Source organism: Actinia tenebrosa, unplaced genomic scaffold (genome assembly GCF_029948245.1).
Source record: "Actinia tenebrosa isolate PJP-AT-01 unplaced genomic scaffold, QUT_ActTen_1.0 PGA_scaffold16__25_contigs__length_10494907, whole genome shotgun sequence".
Classification (NCBI taxonomy): domain Eukaryota; kingdom Metazoa; phylum Cnidaria; class Anthozoa; order Actiniaria; family Actiniidae; genus Actinia; species Actinia tenebrosa.
The window spans coordinates 2,337,455-2,361,993 of record NW_028292576.1 but is presented as its reverse complement, the minus strand read 5'-3'; the positions used below and the strand labels follow the sequence as shown (position 1 = coordinate 2,361,993).

Below are 24,539 nucleotides of genomic sequence, written 5' to 3'. Positions count from 1 at the left end.
ATGAAGAAAATTCCGAAGACTGACAAAATTCAATAAGCAAAGTCCAATTTGGCAGTCAGAGGAATGTTTTTAATTCAATTATTTCCAAATTAGACAGACATGTAGTCATATTGCAGATTATTTACGCTAAAAAGGTCTTTAAAAAGATCCCAATTTACAACTTCCTCCGCCATTTCCAAAAAATTTATAAGACAAAAAAATTAAGTAAACAAGGCCGGCCGGCAAGCGAAAGTCGCGCGCTGATTGGTTCAAAGTCAATTTTTATTGTTTCTCCTGAGTCTTGATTGGCTGATAAAAACTATCCAATTACTAAGTAAAAATGCGAATGGAAACTATCCAAATTAATCTTTAATAGACACTTTTCGAGTTCCAATTTACCGCTGTGTTCCTTGATTACAGACTCATTTACTCAGGCTTAGCCTCGATTTTGTGTTTATAGAGTGATGATACAATTAATGACGGTAAGAACTTCGTGTCGTGCAATTTTGGAACAAAATCATATTTGTGATTAACAAATTGCACTCTCGCGTATACCACTTAATCATATCCTTCTTGTAATCATACACAAGTAAAAAACACAATAAAGAGTGCAGAATAATCGATTTAATGTAGAAGAAGTAGTAAATCAATCAGATTTTTCCTGGTATAATAAACGATTTATCAGCATATCATTAAATATTCACAAATAATGCTAATCATTCTCTTCTTTGATTGGCTGAATAAAAGAATTCTGTTCTGTGATTGGTTCTTTCAAAAAGATGCGATTAAGAGCTCGGAAGGATTGTGTAAGGATGCGAGTTGGGGATTAATCGCACTCCTTTGAACCAATCAGATTGCAGGGTTTGGTAGTGATTACAAAAAGGATATGATTAATAAAAATATCGATTGGAGTCCAAATATATACATATCCCTTACCTGGAGTATCCTAAACTCAAGTAGAGCAATTTGAATGCTGAATCCATGCAGTAATTTATTTTCATGAAATGTCAATGGATAATAATAAGATAAAATTATTTTACTGAAGTTAGGTATCCAAAGAATTAGAATTAGAGAAAAAAACTTTATAAACAAATAAATTTTATATTTTATTATTAACTCTGAAATTTGTCTTGCTTTGTTAGGCGCACATTCAGTATTGGTTCTAATGTCAAGGACATACTTCAGATAAATAAATTTTGATATAGATATGTATTTTTTTATTTTAAGAACATGCAAAACCATCATTGGGAACTATCCTTAAATAAATTAGATTATTCAATTGAATTATTTTTTTACAGTGTATTTTTTTTTGATACTATTATTTATCCATTACATTTTATGAAATTTTTTCAGACGGAAAATACCATAAGCTGCTTAAGCACGATTGGCATTTAAATCTTTAAATAAAGATTAATATTAAACATTTAATATATTGAATATTGAATATTTAAAATGGCATCAAGCCATTTCCACCAATAGAAGTGTTTTTTTTCCTCGTTAATTCTTTAAAAACAGGTGGTATTTCAGAATGATAGCACATCTACAAAACAAACATTGATTATTATATATAAATCTGCAAAAAATTTAAGGTATCATTCAAACCGTTCGTACAATATTAATAGACCCGTTTCGAGTTCCAAATTACCGCTGTGTTTTTTGATTACAGACTTATTTGCACAGGGTTAGCCTCGAGTTAGTGCAGAATATTCACATGTTCCAGTCAAGGTCCGTGGAGTTTCAAAGTGTTTGTATTGTTGAAGTTGTGCATTCTTTACTTTTCTGTTGGTATTTGTGAATATTTAAACACTGATACGAGGCTAACCCTGTGCAAATGAGTCTGTAATCAAGGAACACAGCGGTAATTTGGAACTCGAAACTGGTCTATTGCACAGATTAAGAAAAAAACATTGGCAGCCAATCGACCAATTGGAAACAAGTTTTCTTTTGCAGATGTGTTATTAGACGATAAAATGCGCATCCCGGGGAGTGCAGATGGACGCAAACGTCATACTTGGTCTGGAGTTTTTTCCCGCCAGCTGAATAGACTAGGTGGGCGTATCCGCCAATAAATAAATAAAGGTTTTTGAAGATTTGGGTCACTTTGCACTTTCTTTTACGCACCCTAGGCATCATTCCTTAGTCACGGTCATACGAAATCCGCTCGATCAACTTTACAGTGCGCACACTCGCTAACGGGAAACCACTTGAACAAAATTTGAGACAAGAAAGCTTTAGCCAATCAGGAGATAGCAAGGTCCTTATGATATTAACTTTAAGAAAATCACAGTCTCGCATTTCTCGTATTAAGTTTTTCTGAGATATCTAGGCTTCATTTCATACTCCTGTTTGGTTCAAGTTTGACTTAAGGTGGCTGCCTACTTTTGAACGTTCGATTTCAGCCCACGATGTGCGCGCCCTCAAAACCAAAAGTCTTGGTTACATCAACATTTTTTGTATGGATTTGTGTTCGACTTTATAAGATTTTTTAAGAGCACCGAAACTACAAGATATGACAAATTATCTGTTTGTCTTTTTGTCGAAAATATCCATTATTGTAGAATGATTGACTAGCCTTCATTTGTGTAATCATAGAGTCTGCAAATAACTATTATCTTATGAATCCTATTTTTTTGTAATCGCTTCCGGCGGCGCAATTTTTGCTCCCAAAACTCGCCCGTAGGCTTCTATTAAATGCTGATTATCTCATAAACAAGCTCGGGACACCCATTTTTTCTTTCCAGATTTGGAATCAGCATTAAATTTCAATTCTGAAAATCGAAGTTTTAGAAAAAGTTTAAATTGTTTTCCAAAAGTTTGATTCCTTTGTTTTCACTCTATGTCGTGATTGGTCAACTTTCTTCAGTGGTCCCAACTAGTTTGTCAGTACAGTACAGCCATTAGTGAAGTTCAAAATATCCTTTTTGTATGATCTTTTGATTGGTCTAATATTTTTTGAATCGATGGCTTTCACGGCGCCAATGTTGGAGGAACTTAACAAAATAATTGTCAGTGAATTCTTTTGTTATATCCTCCAACATGGCCGCCGTTTCATTTGTTATCTAATTCTCTTGGGAATAGTTGAAAACCATCAATAGAGCCTTCCTTTAAAAACTAGGGTTTAAAACCGCACAAAAAGATGCAAAATATACCACAATGGTGGGAGACCGTACAAGACCGTAGATGATTCTTTATTGACAGTCTGAAGCAAGGATCCAATCAATAGTAGAAGAAAAATGCAAAATATACCATCAGGAAGACGCCATAACTGAACGGGAAGAAGAATCTGGAGTACTTATCAATTTTGTTCTCTCCTTCGCCAGGGCTAAAAGGTTTCCTGAAGAAATGTGTTATACAAGTTTTCTTGCCATCTTTCTTAGAATACCGACGCAGGATTGGTCTAGAGTGGTCACATGTCTTGACAGGCATTCGAGGTGACGAACGGTACATTTCTCCATGGCAATTGTTTGTCTTTTTGTTTCCGTCCGAGGCTAGGTCACTTAGTGAGTCCAAAAATGTGTAAGCCGTTTTGCCGATCTGGATTTTGACTTCCATCATCTTTTTGTCTTCAACCTTCAAAAATACAGGAAAATCCATTTTAGCCTACTTTATGATTATTTTATTTGCTATATAGAACGTTATTATTTGCTATGGAAGCCAGGTGATTTGGAATCTAGGCGCTCAATGTATTGTTTGTCAAATCGAAGTATTTCCCATCAACAACGACAAATTATGGTATTGCTAGAAAATATTTGGCGAATCTTTAAACGGTAAGCTTTATTTTCTTTATTTTTGAGTAAAAGCTGTTGTTTATCGAGAAGAAAACCTGAAATTAGGAAATATTGAGCTACGAAATTTTTTTTTCTCGCTGAATGGCTACTTCATTCTGGCTGAGCACAGCTCAGGTCAATATTTACTATAGAAGGTTACACAGAGCCAGCCTACTAAAATTTTTACGTGGTATTATATTCTTTTGAGTTTTTGTTCATTTCCTGTGTAATTAAGGTATAATGCCAAACGTCTAAATATCGGTTTCGTATATACACCTTTTGTTAGTCATCAACGCAAAATATTCACTCATTCGTGCCTAGCGTTGGTTCAATAAAATCACTGTACATTCATTAATGCCATACTAAACTTCATTAGCGCTGAGTAAACTTACAATAACGTGTTTAACATATGCATGAACATTAAATAGTATCAAGGAACAATCTGTAGTGCCTTTGGATATTGGTGCGCACGCTTTATTGTAAGTTTAATCAGCGCTAATGAAGATTAGTATGGCGTTAATGAATGTACAGGGATTTTATTGAACCAACGCTCGGCACAAATGAGTAAATATTTTGCGTTAATGACAAACAAGAGGTGTACTTAATCCAATAACATTAGTCACCAAAAACCTACAAGGCTGACAACGCTGAGGATCATGGGAAACATCATATCCAAAGAGTAAAACTTTTAATACGAATTGCAAACTGGGAAAAGATATCAGTTCCACCAATTGTTATCAAGCGCTTGAAACATGGAAAATTTAATTACCCATATACGTGCCGCTCTCAGCTTTGTAGCTTTGTGCGACTTTTCTACTTTATTGAAATGAGCATATAACACATCTGAGGTCTTGAGTTTGGTTCCTGGACTGGACGTTGGCACATGTGATTAGAGTTTGATAGAAGGTTAGAAAGGACAAGTTCTTTTGCCAGACCGAGAAAGCGCTCAACACTCGCCTATGCGATTCCCCTCCCAAAGAACCCCTCTGATGCGAAAATGTCTCTGCTAAATTCCATCTAATTTGAAAATGAAATGTAAAATTCTAGGATAATTTTCGTTATTCTACGCTATCTGATTCCCTTCTTCAAACTTAAAATGCTTAGGGTTCGTTTGTTTTATATTTATATATATTACTTACCAATTCATCCTCGGACAGCTCAATCTTATGCGGCGAAAAGCTACCCGAATACTTCTTTCTTCGTGTGTACTTCAAAACCACGACATATTCAATCAAAGTCAAAAATATAAAACTAAAAGACAATAGCAGAAAGTAGTCAATAGCTTTGAGATAAGAAACCCGAGGAAGGTTGGTGTTGACCGAGCCAAGCATGTAGCAAATTGTTAATACTGTGGTGATACTCAGTCCTACTCTTGCTGGTACCGCCTCTGCATCCACCCAGAAACTGACCCATGAGAGAGCAACGATGCAAATACATGGAATGTACATCTGAAATATGTAGTACATTGTACGACGCTGGAATTCGAATGTTACGGTCAGGCCGGAAAAACTTCCTGAAAAAAAGAAAAGAAAGGGCTGATAGATCAAATGTGTACTTGCTAAGTGTGTGTGATGCCAAGTGTGTCATGCGAGGTATCTCATTTGAATTGTGTCCTGTGAAGTGTATGTCACGCAATGTGCGTCCTGTGACGTGTATGTCACGTGATGTATTCCGCGTGATTGGGTGTTTTCCAGATCGTTGTACTTACGCGAGTGATATAATGGATGTTTCAAACCTCTTGTTACGTTGACCACAGTGAACTGCGCCATTTCTGAGTCATATATGAAAACCTTGCTACCAAGTTTCTTCTTCCACTTATACATCAAGTCGGACTCGTCAAAGGAAACTAAAATAAATGAAAAATTGTTGATTGGTGAATACGTTAGTCAATGACATACATCTTCACTAAAGTTGTTCATTTCTATAGTCTTCAAATGTCATACCAGTATTACTGATCGACTTTATGGATGCGTGCAACATTTCCTTACACGACAAAAGGTAGTTGGCACTTTGTTTAACGTTTGTACTCACAGCTTTCGAGTGCCAGGTGACAAGTCTGGATATCCATCGGGTACTTCCTCAGATCCATTTTACAAGTTGCCGTGGATTTCAATCTGTAGATTATACGCACAATCCTTCAACTTGAATTGTATTTGTATATCAATAGTTTTATCTTTTAAAAAAAAAATCGATATGATTAAGAACAATAGGCCCAGGTACGTAGGGACCCAACATTATCAGTTTATCATTGTGGTAATGTCTTGCATCAAGAGAAAATAAACCAAGAGAATGATTTTTGTGATTCTCACTTGTAACCATCATAGGCACCGTTTGACATCCTATTTTTAGAATCACATTTGCTATCGTTTGCTTTTCTGCACGGGCATACTGCGCGCGCTTTACGCTGTTAGCTCACACTTTTATTGAAAAACACATGATTTAAATAGCGTAGAGCGTACGTTTTCAAATGGCATCAAAGATTCTAAAATTAGTCAAATGAAGACATCAAAAGAGTAATCATACCTTGCACTTAGCATAATATGGCCTTTATCAAGACTGATCCAGAGCTTTTTATTTGGAGATATCATATGATGGATCTCCGTGTTCACCGAGTTTACGAAGAAGGTGTCGGGAACCCAGAAATTGTCAACGTAGTTCCCGCCAAAACTTATACTGTTGTTAAAACCGTAAGCGAATCGAGGGTCCTGCCAGAACTGTCCAAGGTATATATCCGTTGTAAATACCTGGAAAAAAGATTACCATGTACGATGAATTCAATGCATGAAGCATACTTTTGGTTTCATGTTTCGTTCTCAGGTTTTCATCGCTCCGCCACAAAACAATAGAGCGTTTTCACTCACGTGAGAAGGCAGCCATATTGGTGTACCAAACGATATAAACTTTCTGCACAGTTTTTGCATAAAAATAACTTCAATTCCCGGAGGATAGAAAATGTATTGTTTTGGTACACCAACATGGCCGCTGTGACGTCACGTGAAAACTCTCTATACTACTAGTCGAGGTTTCCGAAGAAACAAAAAATAATAACGATGATATTATTGTTTCCCCAAAGTCTCGACTCGAAATGTTTTGTACTTGACGACTCAACCAGAATAACGAAAGTTGGCTATTGAGTCATAGAACGAGGTTTTTAAAACAACAATTTTTCGCCACTAGTAGTCTATTACAAATAGACCACAAGTAGCTCAGCCAGTCAGGGTGCAGGATTTGTGATATACCATTAGTAAGTTATACTAATGTCCGGTTAATGTTTCGGTGTACATACTCACCATATCAGCTTCTTTGAGTTCTCCAAATGAAAGTATCAGCATATCTAACTGGACATCTATGGGCTTCACTGCATGAAAGAATCGAAAACGATTTTCTTTACAAAATGGAAAGGAAAATGGAATGAAGATTCAATTGATCAGTCTAATTAATATAAACTCAATTACAAAAATATTACTGGGTTTAAAACATAGGAGACAGAAGCTGAAACCGAAAGGTATTCTGGCAGGGCCGTAGCCACTAAGAGGCAAGCAAGTCAGTTGACTGGGTAAATTGTCACAAATGCACCTCAATACTCTATAAAATCGCATTTCCTTGGTTCTAAATTCCAAACTTTCTCGGGAGGGGAATGCCGAACCTCCCGAAACCCTCTAATCCCCCCTTTCGCTGCTCCGTCGCCTCGGTAAACAATTTGGTCTGGCTATGGCCCTGCTTGGGAAATAATATTATTATCTTCTGATGTATTAATTTGAGATACACATTCCATATTAGAAAAGCGTCCATGCTCTCTGCTAGTGCCATAATTTTAATATTTAAAAAAAATTATGACAGTCCACGAGTTGCGTTGCATCTCTCTATACATCTAATATCATTTTACTTTCCATATACTATTTCGTCTACAGCTTCTACAGGTATATTCTTTGTATCAGTACCCAACAAGGATTTAGCATTTGAGTGTATGTATTTTACTTACCTTCGTAATACGGACGAACATTCTTGTCATAGTTTTTCATGATGTGTTTGATAATCAGAGACATATTGTTTCCTGCAGCGGTAAGGCGTTCATCGCTTACTTTAAGATTAGCAGGGGTAAGCTTTCTGTATTAGATAAGAATCAAAAACGAACTTAGAATAATAGCGTTTTCCAGAATTGGCTTGAATTGCTGGCTTTCACTACACTTCATTTCCTGTCTCGGAATGTTCATCAGCTGAATCGCAAGTTTTCAATAGGATTCTTTCTGGTTGACAGCACATGGTGTTCAGTGTTTGACCACCATGTGGAGCAGATAATGAGATTCAAAAAATTTTATCTGCTGAGTGAAAGCCAGCAACAACCAGGAAACAATGGCTCCCGGCCGAGGCGGCTGAAAAGCTAGTTATGCATTTGCAATGGTTCCTCTAGTTTACTACAATTAACGGGTGTGGTGTTCTAAGGAATCTCAAAATACGGGAAAACTTCTTGCATTCCTTGGGTAATTAAGTAGCCTCCTACAGTACGCAGTTATCTTAATAGGTCTCTTTAGCTTGGGCGTAATGTTTCCCCATTTTAGACCATGGTCATTCCCTAGAAAATAAGATTCTTTGTTTGAGTTGTATGCATATTCATTTGTCTTATTATGTGCAACCTTTAAACAAAGAAAGTTACTCTTGGGAATGGCACGTGATCTGAAATAAGAATGCATTATTACGCTCAAGCTAATTATTAAAATTTTTTAAGAATATTGTTGCGTAACAATTTTTTTCGTTTATGCTCATTACAAAGTTTTATAAGTATGTCACGTGACGGTTACGCGAAAAAGGTGTATTTACAGTAGAACCTCTATAATACGGACACCGAAGGGTCAGAAAAAGATGTCTGCAATATAGAAGTGTCTTTATATTGAGGTCGGGTCTATGAAACAGGGAATGAATGCTGATTTCGCAAGAACTAAAAATCTGTCCGTAATATATAGGTTTCCGTAAGGAGAGGTTCCATTATATTGATATAAGAATTGGTAATCTTACAATGAGTTAGTGGTAGAAGCGGTGCTCAGTAGCTCTGTCAAGCCAAAGATGATGGCTAATAGTGAGATCAGCATCTTGAAGGCATCTGCAAGAAAACAAGCCATGCTTGAATACTGCAACAACCTTTGTCACACAGCTTATCACATCACTGAAATCTTTTCTTAAAGAAATTTAAATGTTACCGGTTTTAAGCTCTAAAACTTTGAAGCACTTCTATTAAAGATTAAAGCCTGATTAGTTTGCTTCTTGGTTATGCTACTCAAATGTTTTTTTTTACTTCAGTTGTCCTATAGTTTAGCACAATTATATGGTTATAGTCTTGTTATCTATTTAGAAGAATTACATTTTTCAACAGGCTGTTTCATTTTAATTTTCCCACTAATGCCCCACCCCTACTGGGACAAATCAAGCGTAGTATGGTGTAAACTAGATCACTATCATGCAAATCTGTTACTGAGCATCTCGATATTATCCCCACAGTTTCTTTGTTTTCCTTTTCAGTTCAGTTCATACTGCTCTAAATAAAACTTTAGCTTTGTGCAGAATAAATAAAACATTCTGTTGTAATATACAGAAAAACTCTTATCAGCATGACTCTGATCATATGTAGTGTTTTTACTTATTCCGCAAACTAGCAGACTAGCGGTACTCTTTAACAACAAGTCCCCGCCATATAGCATTAATAGAGAGTTATAGATTGACTTTTTTTTCTCCTCGCAAACGGCAAACGTGACCACGTTTTCAAAGTTTTCGTGTATTTTACATATTTAGTATTTTTACACAAGTGAATATAAAGTGTTAAAGGACAACTGACCCCAAAAATTGCCGTTTTTCATATAAAACTACAACGTACATAGATCACATAAATTCAACTTTGAACTCTGATACAGCTTCTATGTCGCCGAAAAGAAATAATCAATTCGCGAAAAATAGCAATAGAAGAGCGCCATATTTGAGCCCGCAATAAATTACCGCATTAATGCCGTGACGTCACAACGTGAAGCTTGCATTCCAAACTTGTTGAGTTTGTATATTTCGAGTGCTAGTCGATCTTTTAATAGTCTAAGTTAGAGTAAGTTTCTTAATCCAGATGGTCCATTGTTGTGTGCCAGAATGCACCAACCATTCTTCCAAAACTGAGTCTGTTAGCTACCACAAAATTCCTAACAAAATAGCTCTTCAGAAGGCATGGATAGCGCGGATAAAGAGAGAGAACCTGCCGCCTTTGAAGAACTGCTACGTTTGCAGCGATCACTTCGAGGATTCATGCTTTGAAGTGGATCTGATGGAGCAGTTAACCGGGATGAAAAGGAAGAGGAGATTAAAGAGCGATGCTGTTCCGTCAGTATTCAATTTTTGCAAGCCAGCTAAAAGAAGAGCTACATCAGAGAACCGGCTCAAACGCAAACAAAACGAAGAGGTGAGATAACATGTCATTTATACATAACATAGTTTACATTGTTTTTCGAAATAATCACTCATGAAAAAGACTTATTAATGCATACCGAAGCGAGTCATCAATCATTAGCTATTTATGCTTTCATAGATGAAATGTTGCTTAAAATCATAAGTATAGCTAGTAATATTTGATCGATACTTGAAATTTTCAAAATGGTTATTTGCACGTGTTTAGTTTACATTTGATATTTATTCGTAAACCATAACAATGTTGCCGTAATATTCCAAATTTGCTTGGATAAATGACCACGGAAGAATAATTTATAGCATTGTTGGTTAATATGTTTATTTTGTATTATTTAAGGTAAAGTAGGCCTCGAAGAATGGTTTATAGTATTGTTGAAAACATTGTTTATTTTTGTATTTTCAAAGAATGTGGAGCAGCTATGTGCCACAATAAATCCCTCGTGTGAAGATCCACCAAGTATGGAAACACCAGAGTTCTCTCCTGAACCACTTTGTAAGGAGATTGGTGTTCAGTGTTGCCTTGGTTGTAGATATGTTGTAACATCCACTGCATCAACTCAGACAGAGCCTGGATACTATAAAGATGCCGACACAACAACAGTTTACAATCCCTCCCCTTCACCAAACATCAGTAGAGATGAAATACTCAGTGTGAGCTTCCACGACCACAGCTACAGTACTAGCTATCACCCCTCACCAGTAAAGTCAATGCCAACAGTGTCTCCACAAAAGTCAGAAAAGTCTTTGTTTTCAGAGGAAGAGGGACTCCCACTAAGTGACGATGATGATGGTTTCATTGTTTCATCGCAAGAGACAGTTTCAACAACGGACAGTGAATTAGAGCCAGAAATCAAAAAGACTGCAATAAAACTCTTGAAAACCATATCAAAGAACCTAAATATTTGGTATTTAACTCTTGTTTGCAGCAGTTATTCAAGTTTTGTAGAAGCTGTGGAGCACCTATCGCTGATGTCAACTTTGTATGTCAAGGCAGCCTACTTATTGTGACAACTATATGTATGAAACATCATGCTTTGACATGGTACTCACAGCCAATGTTAAATCGCTTAGCTATTGGGAACTTGTTGATTTCCTCATCAATATTATTTACTGGTAATACTTTTACCAGACTTCAAAACTTTGCATCCTGTCTTGACCTAAAATTTCTGAGTGAGAGGGTCTTTTACAGACATCAGGAACGTTACCTATTTCCTGTTGTTAATGATGCTTGGAAGAGAGAGGAGGCTGCTGTAATTGAAGAGCTGTCAAATAAGGACATAGTAAATCTCAATGGTGATGGCCGAAGTGACAGTCCTGGCCATAGTGCTAAATATGGCACATATACTATGATGGAGACAAGCACAGGGAAAATTGCCACCTTCAGCATTGTTCAAGTCTCTGAAGTAACCAGCTCCAATGCTATGGAGAAAGAGGGGTTTCTAAGGTGTTTGAACACTTTAGAAGACACGGTCAGTATAAAATGTATCACAACTGACAGACACACATCCATCACCAGCACTATGGCAAAAGATTTTAGCCACATCAAACACCAGTATGATGTGTGGCATCTTTCCAAGTCAATTGTAAAAAAGCTGAACAAGAAAGCAAAATTGAAGAAAAACCAAGAGCTGGCACCCTGGATACAATCCATTTCAAACCATCTTTGGTGGTGTGCTGCTACATGTAATGGGGATGTACAACTTTTGAGAGAGAAGTGGAAATCTGTTGTTCACCATTGCGTGAACAAGCATTCCTGGAAGGATGCAGAGGTATTCAAAAAGTGTGCCCATCCTCCCCTAACCCGCAGACAAGTGCGCACCACACACTGGATCAAGCCGGGGTCACCAGCTCATGTGGCCCTAGAAGAGGTTGTCCTTCAACCAAAGTTACTTAATGACTTGGCAAGATTGACCGACTTTTGTCACACAGGAGGGCTTGAAGTTTATCATTCGATGATGCTGAAGTATTGCTCAAAAAGAGAGCACTTCTCTTACAAGGGAATGGTTGCTCGTACTCAACTTGCTGCCATTGACAACAATTTCAATACAGCTAGAATTCAAGCAATTGTTCAAAAAGGCCCAAGGAGTGGAGAAGCTCGTTATCATGAGTGCTTCCCTAAGATGCACAAGCGCTGGGTTGTTAAGCCAGTCTTACAAAGAAAAAGCTATGCTTTCCTCCCTGAGCTACAACTGAAAGTACTTGAAATTTGTGAGGGTGGCATGGAGGCTGCAGGGGTTGACCCAATTGAAGAGGTTGAATTACCAAGAAACATTGCTAGTGTTCCTGCCCCAGACAAACAGGAATTGATTGAACGACACCGGTCAAGATTTTCTAGGTAATTAATTTAAATGGAATGTAGTAGAGACTAAAAACACTGAAATGTGTAGTGTTAAGTGATGCTAATTCTAACCATTTCCTATTTTTAATTAACACTATTTAGTAGAAAATAATGCAAAGCATCATTGGCACTCTTTTAGTGATTGGACTCTAGTGAATAGCTGTTTTGAAAGAACTGTCAAGTAAGCCTGTCGTCCCAATCCCCCTCATCTTTGAACAGTTGTGTTCATTACTGGTAATAATTACAATGCTTCTACAAATGGGAAGGTACATGACAGACCCAAGTAAAACTGCTATAAACAAAATATGTAATTAATGTGAAGGGGACCTGATTAAAGTGGTAGATAAGTTTGCAGTTTTTAGATGTTCAGATGAAAATTGTATTAAAATATCATTACCACTTAGGAAACGATTGACTTTTAAATGAAATCTTAAAAGAGGTCTTTTCTTTAACTATCTACGCTCCATTATATATGGGGTCTCTCCCAGTATGAATGTAGTATAGAAAAAATTCCAGCTGAATAGTGACTTTTGCTTTCACTCATGGGAATCAAGATGTTCATTCATTTGCTCTCAGTGAATTAATCAGCACATGATTACTGAGCTGCAAAGGGCCTATTTGCCTGGAAAAAAAATATATGAGCCATAAATGGCTGACAAGCCTGGATGCCAAGATTTCCTAGTGCCAATTTGTCTGATAATGAGACTAGTCAGTACCGAGATTCTAAGATGGGGTGGGATTCTATCACCAAGAGAATATTTTTTTCATTTAGCACAATTTTTGAATCCATTATAGCATGCTACTTCAAGGCAAATTCTTTATAAACAATACTGACTAGCCTTGTTTTCAGACAAATTGGTGCCCAGGAAATATTGGTTATCCATGTCTAGTATAACTGCAAAATTTGCTTGGTTAGCTCATGATTTTGTCCACTAGTGCTTTGTACACTAGGTTCTCTATTCAGCTGGATATTTTGTCTAGGTGTAGTTGTTTTTAAATAATAAAATATGCAAAACCTAGAAAACATTTATATAAACAACTTTCTATATGTACTTCATCTAAAAATAAATTCATGACTACTCCTATACATTTTGGTCTCAGCCTTTCCATGTTTTCCTTTTCAACTTATCAATTCAGAAATCCTGATAGAAAAAAATCCACTCTGTGTATATGAAATGAAGTAAGGAATAAATAAAATGTATATACTAACTCCATGTAACTTTAGGCCAAGCTAATCATCTGCATAGTGAAAACCTTCAAATTCAAAGTCCTCCTCTAGTCCAGGGGGAGGGAAGTGTGCTCTGATGCACATGACAGCACAAGAGGGCAGAACAACCCGAACTTCCTTTCCAAGAACTCCCCAGCACCATCTTGCTAGTTGCCTATATGCAATGTGTCTGTACTGCTTGTGCTCTGGGCCTTCATACGCATTACTGTACTGCTGTTTGTACTGAGCCCATGCGGTTCGAAGAACATACTTATTGGCACAAACAGGTAAGAATCCAGGATGTTGAGTAATGCATGGTGGTGGTTCATCAGCATCTCCATCTTCAACAACAGACTGGCATGTTGCAACCACTTTTTCGATTTCTTGGCAACAAATGCATTCAGATATTGAATCCATAATTTGGCAGCTACCACAGGTACACCTATTTAACAGAAATAAAACAATTCTTGGTATCTTTGAACATTATCAACGATTGTCCCAAGTGAGAATATACATACACAACTTGTGACACAACTATATCCCTGTATCTATATCCTGCAGTATATAACTTATTGACTATCAAGCGATGTTTTTAAACATGTTTTTAATTAAAATTGTGAAAGTTGGTATTGCTTTTGGTCGCAAACTGGATTCATGCATACCAATATCTAAAGAACAGATTGCAAGAACACGAGTGGCAAGATACGATTTTATATAAAATGGATATGTAGTTCAGTTTTGTGATAAGACAGAGGTACGACTTACCAATCTGAATTTGTAAGTCGATTGTTCTCTTGTTCATCGTCTTCAATAATGTCACTGTCAGATCCTTCTCTGAACTCTTCATCTGAGGAGATTTCTATTTCTGGTTCAAACTGATATGGCCGTAAACCAAATTCGTCGTCCATTCCGAAAAATTCTTGAGCGAAATCGTCTCCCGAGCTGTCCGAGCCTTCGGAAGAAGAATTAGATTCTGACATGCCTTTAATTTGATGACCAAGTTGTATTTTTTCGCAAAATATTGAGTAAAAAGTATAAGAAACTGAGGAAGAAGTCAGGCAAACAACTGGAAGCTTGAACTCTTGTGACGTTGTGACGTCATTACGCTATTTTTCTGAGCCCGCGATAAAAGCGCAAGATGGCGGCCACCAGAGCGATATATGCGATGTTTTCAAAAAATTGTTTTAGAAAAATGGATGCTCTATCCCCTTTAAAAACTGGATTTTTGGACTTCTCAAATGATGTAGTTCCTCTTAAAAATGGGTCATTTTGGAGGGTCAGTTGTCCTTTAACAATGCTCAAACAATTTATTCGCCTCATGATCAGGCTTAGTGATGAATATCGGGGAATATTTACCTGGCCGCTCGAAGACTTTTGTCTCGGTAAATATTCCCTGATATTCACTTCGCCTTCGGTGAATAATTGTTAAATATACGGCATTTCAATTTCAAAAAACGTTGCCGCCTATGCGACTGAACCGAAAAGGACCCTAGGTAGAAGTCACTGAAGCAGTTGACTGCATTATTATATTGGATTAGTTATGGCTCGTATCGGGTTTACAGGACGAACCTTCCTAGGCGAGCGGGAAGTGTTGAAAGAAACGTTTTTTTAAAGCTAACATATTTTTCGAAATTGTGAACTGAATCATAACTACTTCGCTTTTCTTTCCCTAAACCTATTAAAGACATGCAATTACTAGGTTATTGCTCGCTGTTATTTTATTACTATTACAGCGAATAATTTCCCGCTTCAGTGATTATTACCCAAACCACTTTCGGTTCAGTTGCGTAGGCTTGAGCCGGTCGACGGCAACGTTTTTTTAATCGACTGTAAACAAAATCTCAACGATACGTTGAACACAATACGAGGTTCATGGATAATATAAAAGTCGATCTTGTGGGCGTAATGTTTTCCCAATTCAGATCACGTGTCATTCCCAAGAGTATCATTTTTCGCTTTGTTTAACCGTTGCCCATGAGAAGACACATGAATATATAATCTTCAAAGGAAGAATCTTATTCTCAAGGGAATTACATGGGGTGTGTTATGGTAAATATAGCGCCAAGCTAAAATAGTCTATTGTGTATCTGCTGATGACTTGTGGCAGACATAAGCAGTTTGTTTTGATAAAATTTCCAATCAGTAAAAGCAGAAATTCCCCAGTTAAGGTTTTCTAACGAATAGAAATATTATCTTTAATTGCTGGTTTTTTGATCAATGGTAAAACAAATTTGTTTCCACATTAGATTGCACACGAGAATCTCATGTTGTTGTTGTACTCGTATCTGAAAAATTGATTGAACGAATGAATGAATAGTACAATCTTGCTTTGTTTCTTTCTTACTTATTGTTTTTCTTTCTTTCTTTCCGTATTCCTTTCGTCCCTCTATTGTTCCTTCCTTCTGTTATCCTATTCCTCTTTTCAAATTTTTCTTCCATTTTTTTCTTTCCATCATGGAGTAATTAAAATGCCTGTCACTAAATCCGTTCTTTTTCAGTGCACACGTACACAAGATGGAAGATTTCATCTCCCACACGCTACAACACGACGTCTGAGCAACATTCATGCGCTAAATCCTTAACCGAAAGTCGGTCACTGAATCAGGAAAGTCAGTTGATAACAATCTGATGGAATGGAATGTAAGACACTTTGTAGTTATTTTTTCTTCTTTACACTAGACATCAGATTAGTTATTCATTTGTTACTTCTCAGACAAGTTAATAATAATTATGATTCAGTATTTAATCGAATTTTATCAAAACTTGCCGAATTAAGGTACCCTGTTCTTTGGCCGGAACTGATTTTGACTTCACTTATTTGGTCAGAAAACTCATCGTTTTCGACGTCGACCGACTAACGCTACATATTGACCTTAGGTGAACGAAAAGCATCGCCAACATGAAGTACTTTACTTAAAATAAGTGGGAGAAGTAAGAAGTGATAACGGCTTATCTCCGATAGGCGACATAGTCCTTGAGCAAGATAGAGCGAAAATGGATTATATATTGGCAAAGACCACTAGTCGAGATTATTATTATTTTTCGCTTTAACTTATAAATTTAACTCCTATATAAGGACGTTACTAATTCATTTACAAAATTCTAAATGTTTCGCTCTCTTAAAGCCTTCAAACAACAACAGTTTTAAACTTTTAAGAGTCAAGTTAATATAAATAATTTTTTTGGCAAAATTTCTATTCAAATACTTTGAGGAAGTTACGAATTAGAGTGAGTCGTAAAAAAATAAAGATAACTGATTTCAAAAGGAATCGTGAAAAAGATACCTAGAAATTTTGTGTTAATTAAGAGAGAGATTCGCAAGAAAGCATCCCTGAAAGAGATTTAAGACCAGCTGTCGATCAGCGTAACAAAATTATACATTCTTGTTACACATCGCCCTTCGTGGAGTGGGTTTATAGTAAATATTGATATTTCAGGTTTACCTTACCTATTAAGAACTTGCCCCAAAAGAAATTTTATAGCTTCATGTCTGTGAACGGCTGTGAGAATCGATGGACTCGATGTAGCCAGTGCTATGCTTGTCAATCCTATTCAAAACAATTTTTGTCCTTGAGTCAATGAAGTAATTAAGGATTATAAACTTTAAATGACTTAACATCAAAGCATACAATTTCAAAGCATAAAACCCGAGATAAGTGTTCCATAATCATGCATCTGTGATCGTGAGTGAAATCATTTCTGATAAGTGTATAATGGCAATTACTACTTCGCTGTTTGGATTGACAATAAGATCCCACTCGATCCCACTATGAATCCCTCCGCATCCATCTCATGCCTAGTTTTCATTGGTCTGTCTTGGTATTGTCATTTTAGGCCAATTCAAAACACCATCTTGTATAATAACGTCACAAAGTATCAATAGGGAGTCCCATTTCAAGAATTCTGTTTTAATTCACTTCGATATATTCAAATGTTCACCGCGTCAATGAAACAACTTATAATATTATTCTCAAAGCCAAAGTTCAAAAAGTAGCATTAAAATCAATCAAATCAATTCTAATTGTGAAAAAAACCGAGATGAATGCCAAAAGAAAACTGGTATAATTTATGTGTATTTATACATGTAATTGGCGTTAAAAAATGCCCTTATTTTTCAATTCTTAGATTTTATTATATTTTCCATTTCCTCATCATGGTCGTCCTCCTTTTAAACAGGCTGAACAGGTATCCATTAATGTTTTTTTCGAAGACAGCTATATTACATTAATACTAAAGAGACAACCTTTATTGTACACGTTTGCCGTTAAGATTGCATGAATGCCATGTTTTTTCGGTCATCCATTGGGGAATTGTAAACATACAACTTGACGCTGCAGAATATATTAAAAAAAATATAGGATGTACCGTCGAGTAAAACTGGGCTCTTTTCATTCTACGATTAGTCGGTTCTCGAGTAGACTAGGAATCGATACGCCTCCTCGTGTGGAGAGCCTTGAGTAAGTCAGTGTGAGTGAGCAGAGCTGCTCGCTAGGATCTGAGCCAGTTGTGTTTGTCAGTTGCAGCAGCGTTTTTTGATAACCCACCAGCTAGCTATAAATAACTGAACGAAGAATGACAAAACTACATGTGGTTAATTGAACCTGTGGATATTTTAATTTAACAGTTTGAAATTACTTGGATGATTTATAGTTTATGCGTCCAAAACTTCTCATTCTCAGCCTTTCCGACCATTTATCAAAAATGTCATCAGAAGCGAGCGAGCCCAAGGGATTAAACTAACGAATTTCTGCAAATTCTTAAACTTAATTCTATAGACTACAATATAATATTTCTTTATTTAGAGTAAAAGTGCACTGATTCTATCAAAGGTGAGAAGGTGCTTGAAATTTATCTAACTGGTACTCGACGCTATCGTTTGGATAACTGCCTGATTATAGTAAACATCAGAAGTGTTTTGTTTTTTTCCTAGTAAAAATAAAATCAGTATAGGTATTGTGTACCTGTGAAGGAAACAGCGCCTTCTGTCAGTCACAAAAATATTTATCAAGATGCGAATAAATATTTCAAAAATTACAGTATAGTGATATTATTGGTGAGTTCTCGAGACTTGAAGGTATTATCAGTTTTCTCAGTTGAGATTGAGACGTCAAGCTGACAAAACCAAAAGTTTTTGAATGTATTTTTTGAATGTGTTATTACTAGCCCAATCTTGAGAGGTAACTAGCCAATCAGCGCGAAGTGAACACACACAAATTGCTGTTAGCGTTACCCCGTGGGGAAAAAATAGAGCCTCAAAGCTGGCCTGACAGGGGTAGTGTACTGCCTATGTTTTTTCTATCCAAAGAAAATCAAATAATATGTGGAGCAAGTCTTTAATAATTTGACATTTAACATGCATGATATAAAATAGTGATGCCTAAAGTATATATTCTTCTACTGAAAAACTTCGAGGCTCAAAACACTATGTAACTGAAATTTTCATTGAGGCCCTTCAAATCGAATATTTCCGTATTCTTGCCTAGAAGCATTTTTCATATTACGATTATATAGTATATATCAGTTTCCAGAAAGTCATAGTGATAGAGAACTAAGTATTTCTCATCAGCTTTTTTCATACTTAGAAGAAGACCAACATGGTACCCGTTTCATTGTCATCTATATCTCAAGTCAAGTCAAGTGGTTGCACCGATGTATACTGGTTTCCAATATTTGGCGCACCGTCACTCACACACCACTACATTAAATATTCTATAGATATTAAGACTGACAAACAAATTATGATGCGATTTCTAAGAGGTTTGAAATAGAAAATGTGTCCATTGAAACAGATCTTCTAAAAAAGCACTGAATTGAACTTTCGCCACCTAGTATGACTTCGATATATTCGAAAGAAATTTTTTGTATTAACTTTTAATTTTGTTTTGATCCAAAATAGTTTAATTTTTAGGTATCATGAAAATTTTCTTGCAAAATATTCGAGTTTTCAAAGCAAATGTAAAATAAAAAAAAGAAAAAAAAAAAAAAAGAAAAGAAAGATATGGCAGCAACAACAGTACAATCAGAAGTAATACTCACTTTGGTATGTAACTGCACAATGCTAAAGTGTAGCGATTTTTGTTATGTCTGCAGTTGCTAGTACCTGCTGTTGAAGTTGATGAATTTTATTATCAAATTTACTTTTGATTTATGTCAACGAACCAAAAAAATTGTTATCAGATCTCATGATACGATATTCTAAACCTTTAAAATAATCTTTTACGCATCAAAAATCAAGATTCGTTCAACATTCGTTAGTATGCTAACTTGAAGACATGTTTGGGTGTCGTGACCGATGGCGTGTGTTCAATAGCACTATGTTTAAATCAATCTTTCTGTATACGATTGGATATAGTGGAAGAGGGTTACTCTGACCCTACTTTCATCCTCAACTTATCTTATCATTCTTCCCTTCCGGATATCATCTTTAGGTATTTTCCATACCCAACCGGGATGGAGATATATAGGCACCCTAGAATCCTTCGTCTACACCCCCACGTACCTATAATACACGATGGGTCAACGAAATTAAATTTATGGCATTAGAACTCTCATATATGAATTTTAAAGATAAGCTGAGAAGGCTTGAAAATACTTTTTTAAACATATATTTTACTTCGTTATTTTCTGAATTTGATGTCTGACGCCTTTCTTTTGTTCAAAAGTGATTTAAGGTATTACTTGGCGCTCTCAGGGAGAGACAGAGCGTCACACATTTTCTCTAAGAAGAAAACAATAAAGTTGTAAAGGTGTGAAATATTAATCACCCAAGTATCTTTTATGTGCACCTTGAGCGGGAGTCCTGAAAGGAGGGGGGTTCAAATTTCGATTCCGTTCCGATCTTTTTAAATAGTTTTTTTGTACATCACATTTTATTTTCCCAGTCCCAAAAAGACGAATCCTTGCTCCCATTGTACCTATTCATATGAGGACCCTCATGAGCCAATTCTCTATATACGGAAAACTCTGCAGCTTTGCAGGCAGGGATGCCATGACTAAATAAAATGACAAAAGGTTTAGTTTCACACCCACTCCAAGATTGTTTGTTCCCTAAAACGAAATATTCTATCATAATATAAAATTAAACATTTAGATTATCTGATTGCAGAACAATAATAATAATTGCTTGGTTATGCCTATGTGATGGCTATCACTTGGTTCTGTACAATCATTACTGAAGTATAAGACAATTTTAACTATACATCTTTTTCATAATCGATATATATATACTCCTTCGCTAAGTGGTAACGAGCAAACCTATCTATACTCAGTACTATCTAATAAAAAAGATTGCGCTAGCTTTATTTTTTTGTAATCTAAATATTTTATCCATTCAAAACGTTCAAAGCTTACCTCAACAATACAGTAATAATATGGGGTGAATTTTATAAAGATTATTCAACTGGTCGTCTGCGTCAAGCTCGATTATTTTTTTCCTTGTGAATTTTTCCGGAATTTGCATAAGCATCGTTTTTATCTTTATTTGTCTGGTGTTTTAGTATGCATGCGGTTAAGCTCAGTGATTCGTAGGACAGCTCACTGTCGGGGGTCAACACAATATAATGTAGACTAGTGATCCTGTGCCAAGGATACTGAAATATAGATGGACGTCTTTAAGCAAAACATCCCCAAAATATACAGAATTCAAATGTAATCTGCCAGCAGTGGCCTGGAGGCTATGCCAGGATGCTTAATTTCAAATTTCAAATTGATAATTTAACTTCAAAACGTTTAGCACCCTTAGTGTTCCTTATGTCTAGATTTCGTAAAAGAATCATGAAATTTTAATTTGGTTTGAACTAAATTTCATAAAGGTTCAACCTTGAAATTGATAACTTAATAAAGATAAAAGCCACAGTAAAAACTTTATTCACACATAATTTATTCGATGGAAAACATTCAAAAACCTATTGAACGCCAAGCCTAGTTTTAACCTGCCAGATCGGCGGCATCCTCTTGGACGTCTCTGTAGGAGGATAGATCGGCGGGGGATTATAATATTGTCCATACTTATGAAGTTACAGGTACAGGTAAGTTATTATAATTGTTGTTATTATTAGATCTCGCCTTAAAATTTAGTTGACGCACTTTTTAACAAATTTGTATTTCATGCCAGATCGTACAACTAGGTCTATAACTGCATGATTTGATTTTGCTGCAAAATTCTTTGTTTTTCAACCTCATTTTCTTTGTCTTCTTCCTCACAAGGGAGGTAGAGCTAAGGAGGCGATCTATAATCTGGCGCACAAAGCATGATTTCCTGATCGCAAAAAGAAACAATCCCATCAACCACCGCACTCTCAATGCACTTCAGATTCGCAGCGGCTATCTTGAAAATATACTTAATATGTACGACTTTCTCGTCAATAAATCTTTCCTCGTTGAAAATAAGACATTCTAAATGACAAAAGTGAAGATTCTTAATGACAAAAGTGAGGATTCTTAATGACAAAAGTGAGGATTCTTAATGACAAAAGTGAGGATTTTACGTGAAAATGCTTAGGACCCTTGGAAACATCGTGGAAATGCTAAAGAGCAGCGGAAGATGCGAAAGTTTTAGTTAAAATTATGAATGCCGAATCGAAAAAGCTTTATGGTAGCCTTGTCCGCCATTTAGCACTTATTGACTGGGACCGAGGGAAATGCAGTGTGTCTTGTAGCGATGCTTACAAAGGTAAAGTCTAGGGAAAACATCGACGTCGAGGGAGCACAAAATACACTTTTTTTTGCGAGGTCCTAGTCAACTGATCTATGTTTTGTTCATACCAACTGTTAAAGAACACAAAGCAATACTTCGATTTTTTTTATTTATTTCGGAAAACCTAGAGAAACTTAAATTTCCGGGTGAAATCATTACAGGCATTGCTATTCCCATGGAGTGTAAACGTAATGTTGCCCGTTCCAAAAGGAAGTTATAACCATCACCTGACCTTGCACTCAGTTTACCTGAATAGAAGAGGAGAAGAATGGACTTTGATATTTGATATAATAACAGTTTGTTTCGCTTTGCTTTTACACCTAAATCCAAAATGGCGCACGGCCGTATGAAAACGAGGCATCCAGGGCCAAATTTACAAATTTACAGTATTTTCTCATAATTTGATGCTGCAAAATTGTCGCGTTCCTGAATGTAAGAAGAAAAGAAAGACAGAACAAGCGAACAAGTGTACACTTTGCGTTGACACCATATTATTTCTTTGCATTTTGACCTGGATACCTCGTTTTCATGTAACACACTCGGCCGTGTGCCATTTTGGACTCAGGCGTATACCCTTACTCATCAACAACTGGGAACGCAAAGATAGAATTTTTTTTGAAAAGTGATTCGCAATCTGATTGGCTAATTAGTTTTCCTCAGATTTGTACCGGGAATGCAAACTTGGTAATCAACTTTGGGAAACTTTGATCTAATTGCGAAGAAGGAAGTAATCCTCATATATTACTGATGAGAATATGTGGACCGCGTAGCACTTATGAAATACATGAAGATATAGAAATATGGATAAGTTATAGTGCTTGGGAACGAGGTTATTCCGGGCGAAAGACCCTTGGAATTAAATTCGGAAAAAATAATTTCCGACCTCGCTTATATATTACTGACTATACTTTGTATCGCATGACCAGATTTGATAGATGATGGACATTAGGTACAAGTTTAAAGTAAACCATGCATCTCATAAGTTTTAGTTTGATTTACTTTTTGATAAGTTGACACGATGTTATTTCCTGGCAAAGGCTAGGTCACATACACCGAAAGGACCTTCGAGTGTCAAGTTATAGAACGTGTGTCATGCATTATTGCCTCGTTCTATTGTTTTAATCCAATAGCTCCTTTCAGTCTATGTGAACTTATACTTTATCATTTCCCCCAGCTTCCTGTGCCAGAGGTTATTATTGTACAGTTTCTTACCGTTTTATCAATGTTTTTTTCTTAAAACTTTCAATGATTAAAACTGACTTTTTATCTTTAGTCTCAACATAATTCCCTTCATTTCGTTATCAACATTCAATATTCGAAGCTAATTTTTCACGATTGTCTGTTTTACATCTTTACGACTAAACCTTCGAGTAAGTCATGCCACATGTACCCCACAAAATGGTATTAGGTCCGTTGGTACTCGTTCCTTTGCTTGAACATCACCGTTTTCAATTTCCTAGGGAAACCCATATAGCATCTGCTTATTCAAAATCATACGCAGTTACTTCACTTTGAGAATAAGTAATCTTGGGGTCCCTGTGGCTTTATTCAAATTCCACTTAGGATTTGTAATCAATATGATAAATTTAGCAAGTTATGTGAAAACCGTTACGATTCCGAGGATAAATTACTCTTAAACGAGCGAAAATTATTAAATTATTAGAGAGGAAAGACTTCATTATCGATAAAATGCTTGTTTCAGTCTTGACTTTGATGATCTCACCAAGCCTCCATTAAGAGTCAATATCAGCGAGTTGGTGTTTGTTAACGTATATTTCCGCTTCTTGAAGTACAGAGAAAGATTACTCCATGAAAAAATAAATGACCTAGTTTTATTACCAAATTAAGCTTTTAATCAAATTTGTGAAACATATCTGGGTTTGTTATGACAGCACCAAATATATTTCTTCTTTATTTGTTTCATTCTATTGACAAATCGGCGAGAAGACGGAATAAAGACAAGCTTCTCTATTATAGATCAACTAAAAGTACACTTTTACCAAGAAAGGGTGAAGGATCTATGATTTCATTTTGGAAACCTCTTCAGAAATGAAATATATGGAAGAAAAGCGAGAGTTTGGCGGTCTGATAATTCTGGGTTTAGATAAATCTTAT

At 36.2% G+C, this 24,539-nt stretch overlaps 4 protein-coding genes across 4 annotated transcripts in view; 1 reads left to right on the top strand and 3 right to left on the bottom strand.

The window, feature by feature from the left end:
- Positions 1-333: 333 nt before the first annotated feature.
- LOC116298088 (glycine receptor subunit alphaZ1) lies at positions 334-17,480 on the bottom strand. Its single transcript, XM_031706450.2, has 10 exons — positions 17,359-17,480; positions 17,178-17,277; positions 8,760-8,844; positions 7,729-7,853; positions 7,037-7,104; positions 6,270-6,490; positions 5,778-5,860; positions 5,455-5,592; positions 4,886-5,259; positions 334-3,549 (listed from the first exon to the last, which is right to left on the bottom strand). The coding sequence occupies exons 3-10, from the start codon at positions 8,831-8,833 to the stop codon at positions 3,196-3,198; spliced, it is 1,437 nt and encodes a 478-aa protein (XP_031562310.1). The 5' UTR covers positions 8,834-8,844; positions 17,178-17,277; positions 17,359-17,480; the 3' UTR covers positions 334-3,195.
- Positions 9,562-11,333, top strand: LOC148910561 (uncharacterized). Its single transcript, XM_089031281.1, has 2 exons — positions 9,562-10,179; positions 10,590-11,333. The coding sequence occupies exons 1-2, from the start codon at positions 9,850-9,852 to the stop codon at positions 11,190-11,192; spliced, it is 933 nt and encodes a 310-aa protein (XP_088887407.1). The 5' UTR covers positions 9,562-9,849; the 3' UTR covers positions 11,193-11,333.
- Positions 12,588-14,941, bottom strand: LOC148910560 (uncharacterized). Its single transcript, XM_089031282.1, has 2 exons — positions 14,495-14,941; positions 12,588-14,171 (listed from the first exon to the last, which is right to left on the bottom strand). Exons 1-2 carry the CDS (start codon positions 14,707-14,709, stop codon positions 13,754-13,756), a joined length of 633 nt encoding a protein of 210 aa, XP_088887408.1. The 5' UTR covers positions 14,710-14,941; the 3' UTR covers positions 12,588-13,753.
- Positions 17,481-22,552: 5,072 nt separating the features above from the next.
- The window catches only part of LOC116298084 (gamma-aminobutyric acid receptor subunit beta-3), a 46,290-nt gene continuing 44,303 nt past the window's right edge, over positions 22,553-24,539 (bottom strand). The window contains exon 12 of the transcript XR_004197303.1: positions 22,553-22,672. The gene's annotated coding sequence lies outside the window, so the exon portion shown is untranslated. The remainder of the gene's footprint in view (positions 22,673-24,539) is intronic.

Coding starts and splice junctions, on each gene's coding strand:
- LOC148910561 (XM_089031281.1), top strand. CDS start 9,850: ATGGTCCATTGTTGTGTGCCAGAATGCACCAACCATTCTTCCAAAACT. Junction 10,180..10,589: donor AACGCAAACAAAACGAAGAG/GTGAGATAACAT, acceptor GTATTTTCAAAG/AATGTGGAGCAGCTATGTGC.
- LOC116298088 (XM_031706450.2), bottom strand. CDS start 8,833: ATGCTGATCTCACTATTAGCCATCATCTTTGGCTTGACAGAGCTACTG. Junction 7,854..8,759: donor GCTTCTACCACTAACTCATT/GTAAGATTACCA, acceptor TATCTAATACAG/AAAGCTTACCCCTGCTAATC. Junction 6,491..7,036: donor AACTCAAAGAAGCTGATATG/GTGAGTATGTAC, acceptor TCTTTTTTCCAG/GTATTTACAACGGATATATA.
- LOC148910560 (XM_089031282.1), bottom strand. CDS start 14,709: ATGTCAGAATCTAATTCTTCTTCCGAAGGCTCGGACAGCTCGGGAGAC. Junction 14,172..14,494: donor CGACTTACAAATTCAGATTG/GTAAGTCGTACC, acceptor TCTGTTAAATAG/GTGTACCTGTGGTAGCTGCC.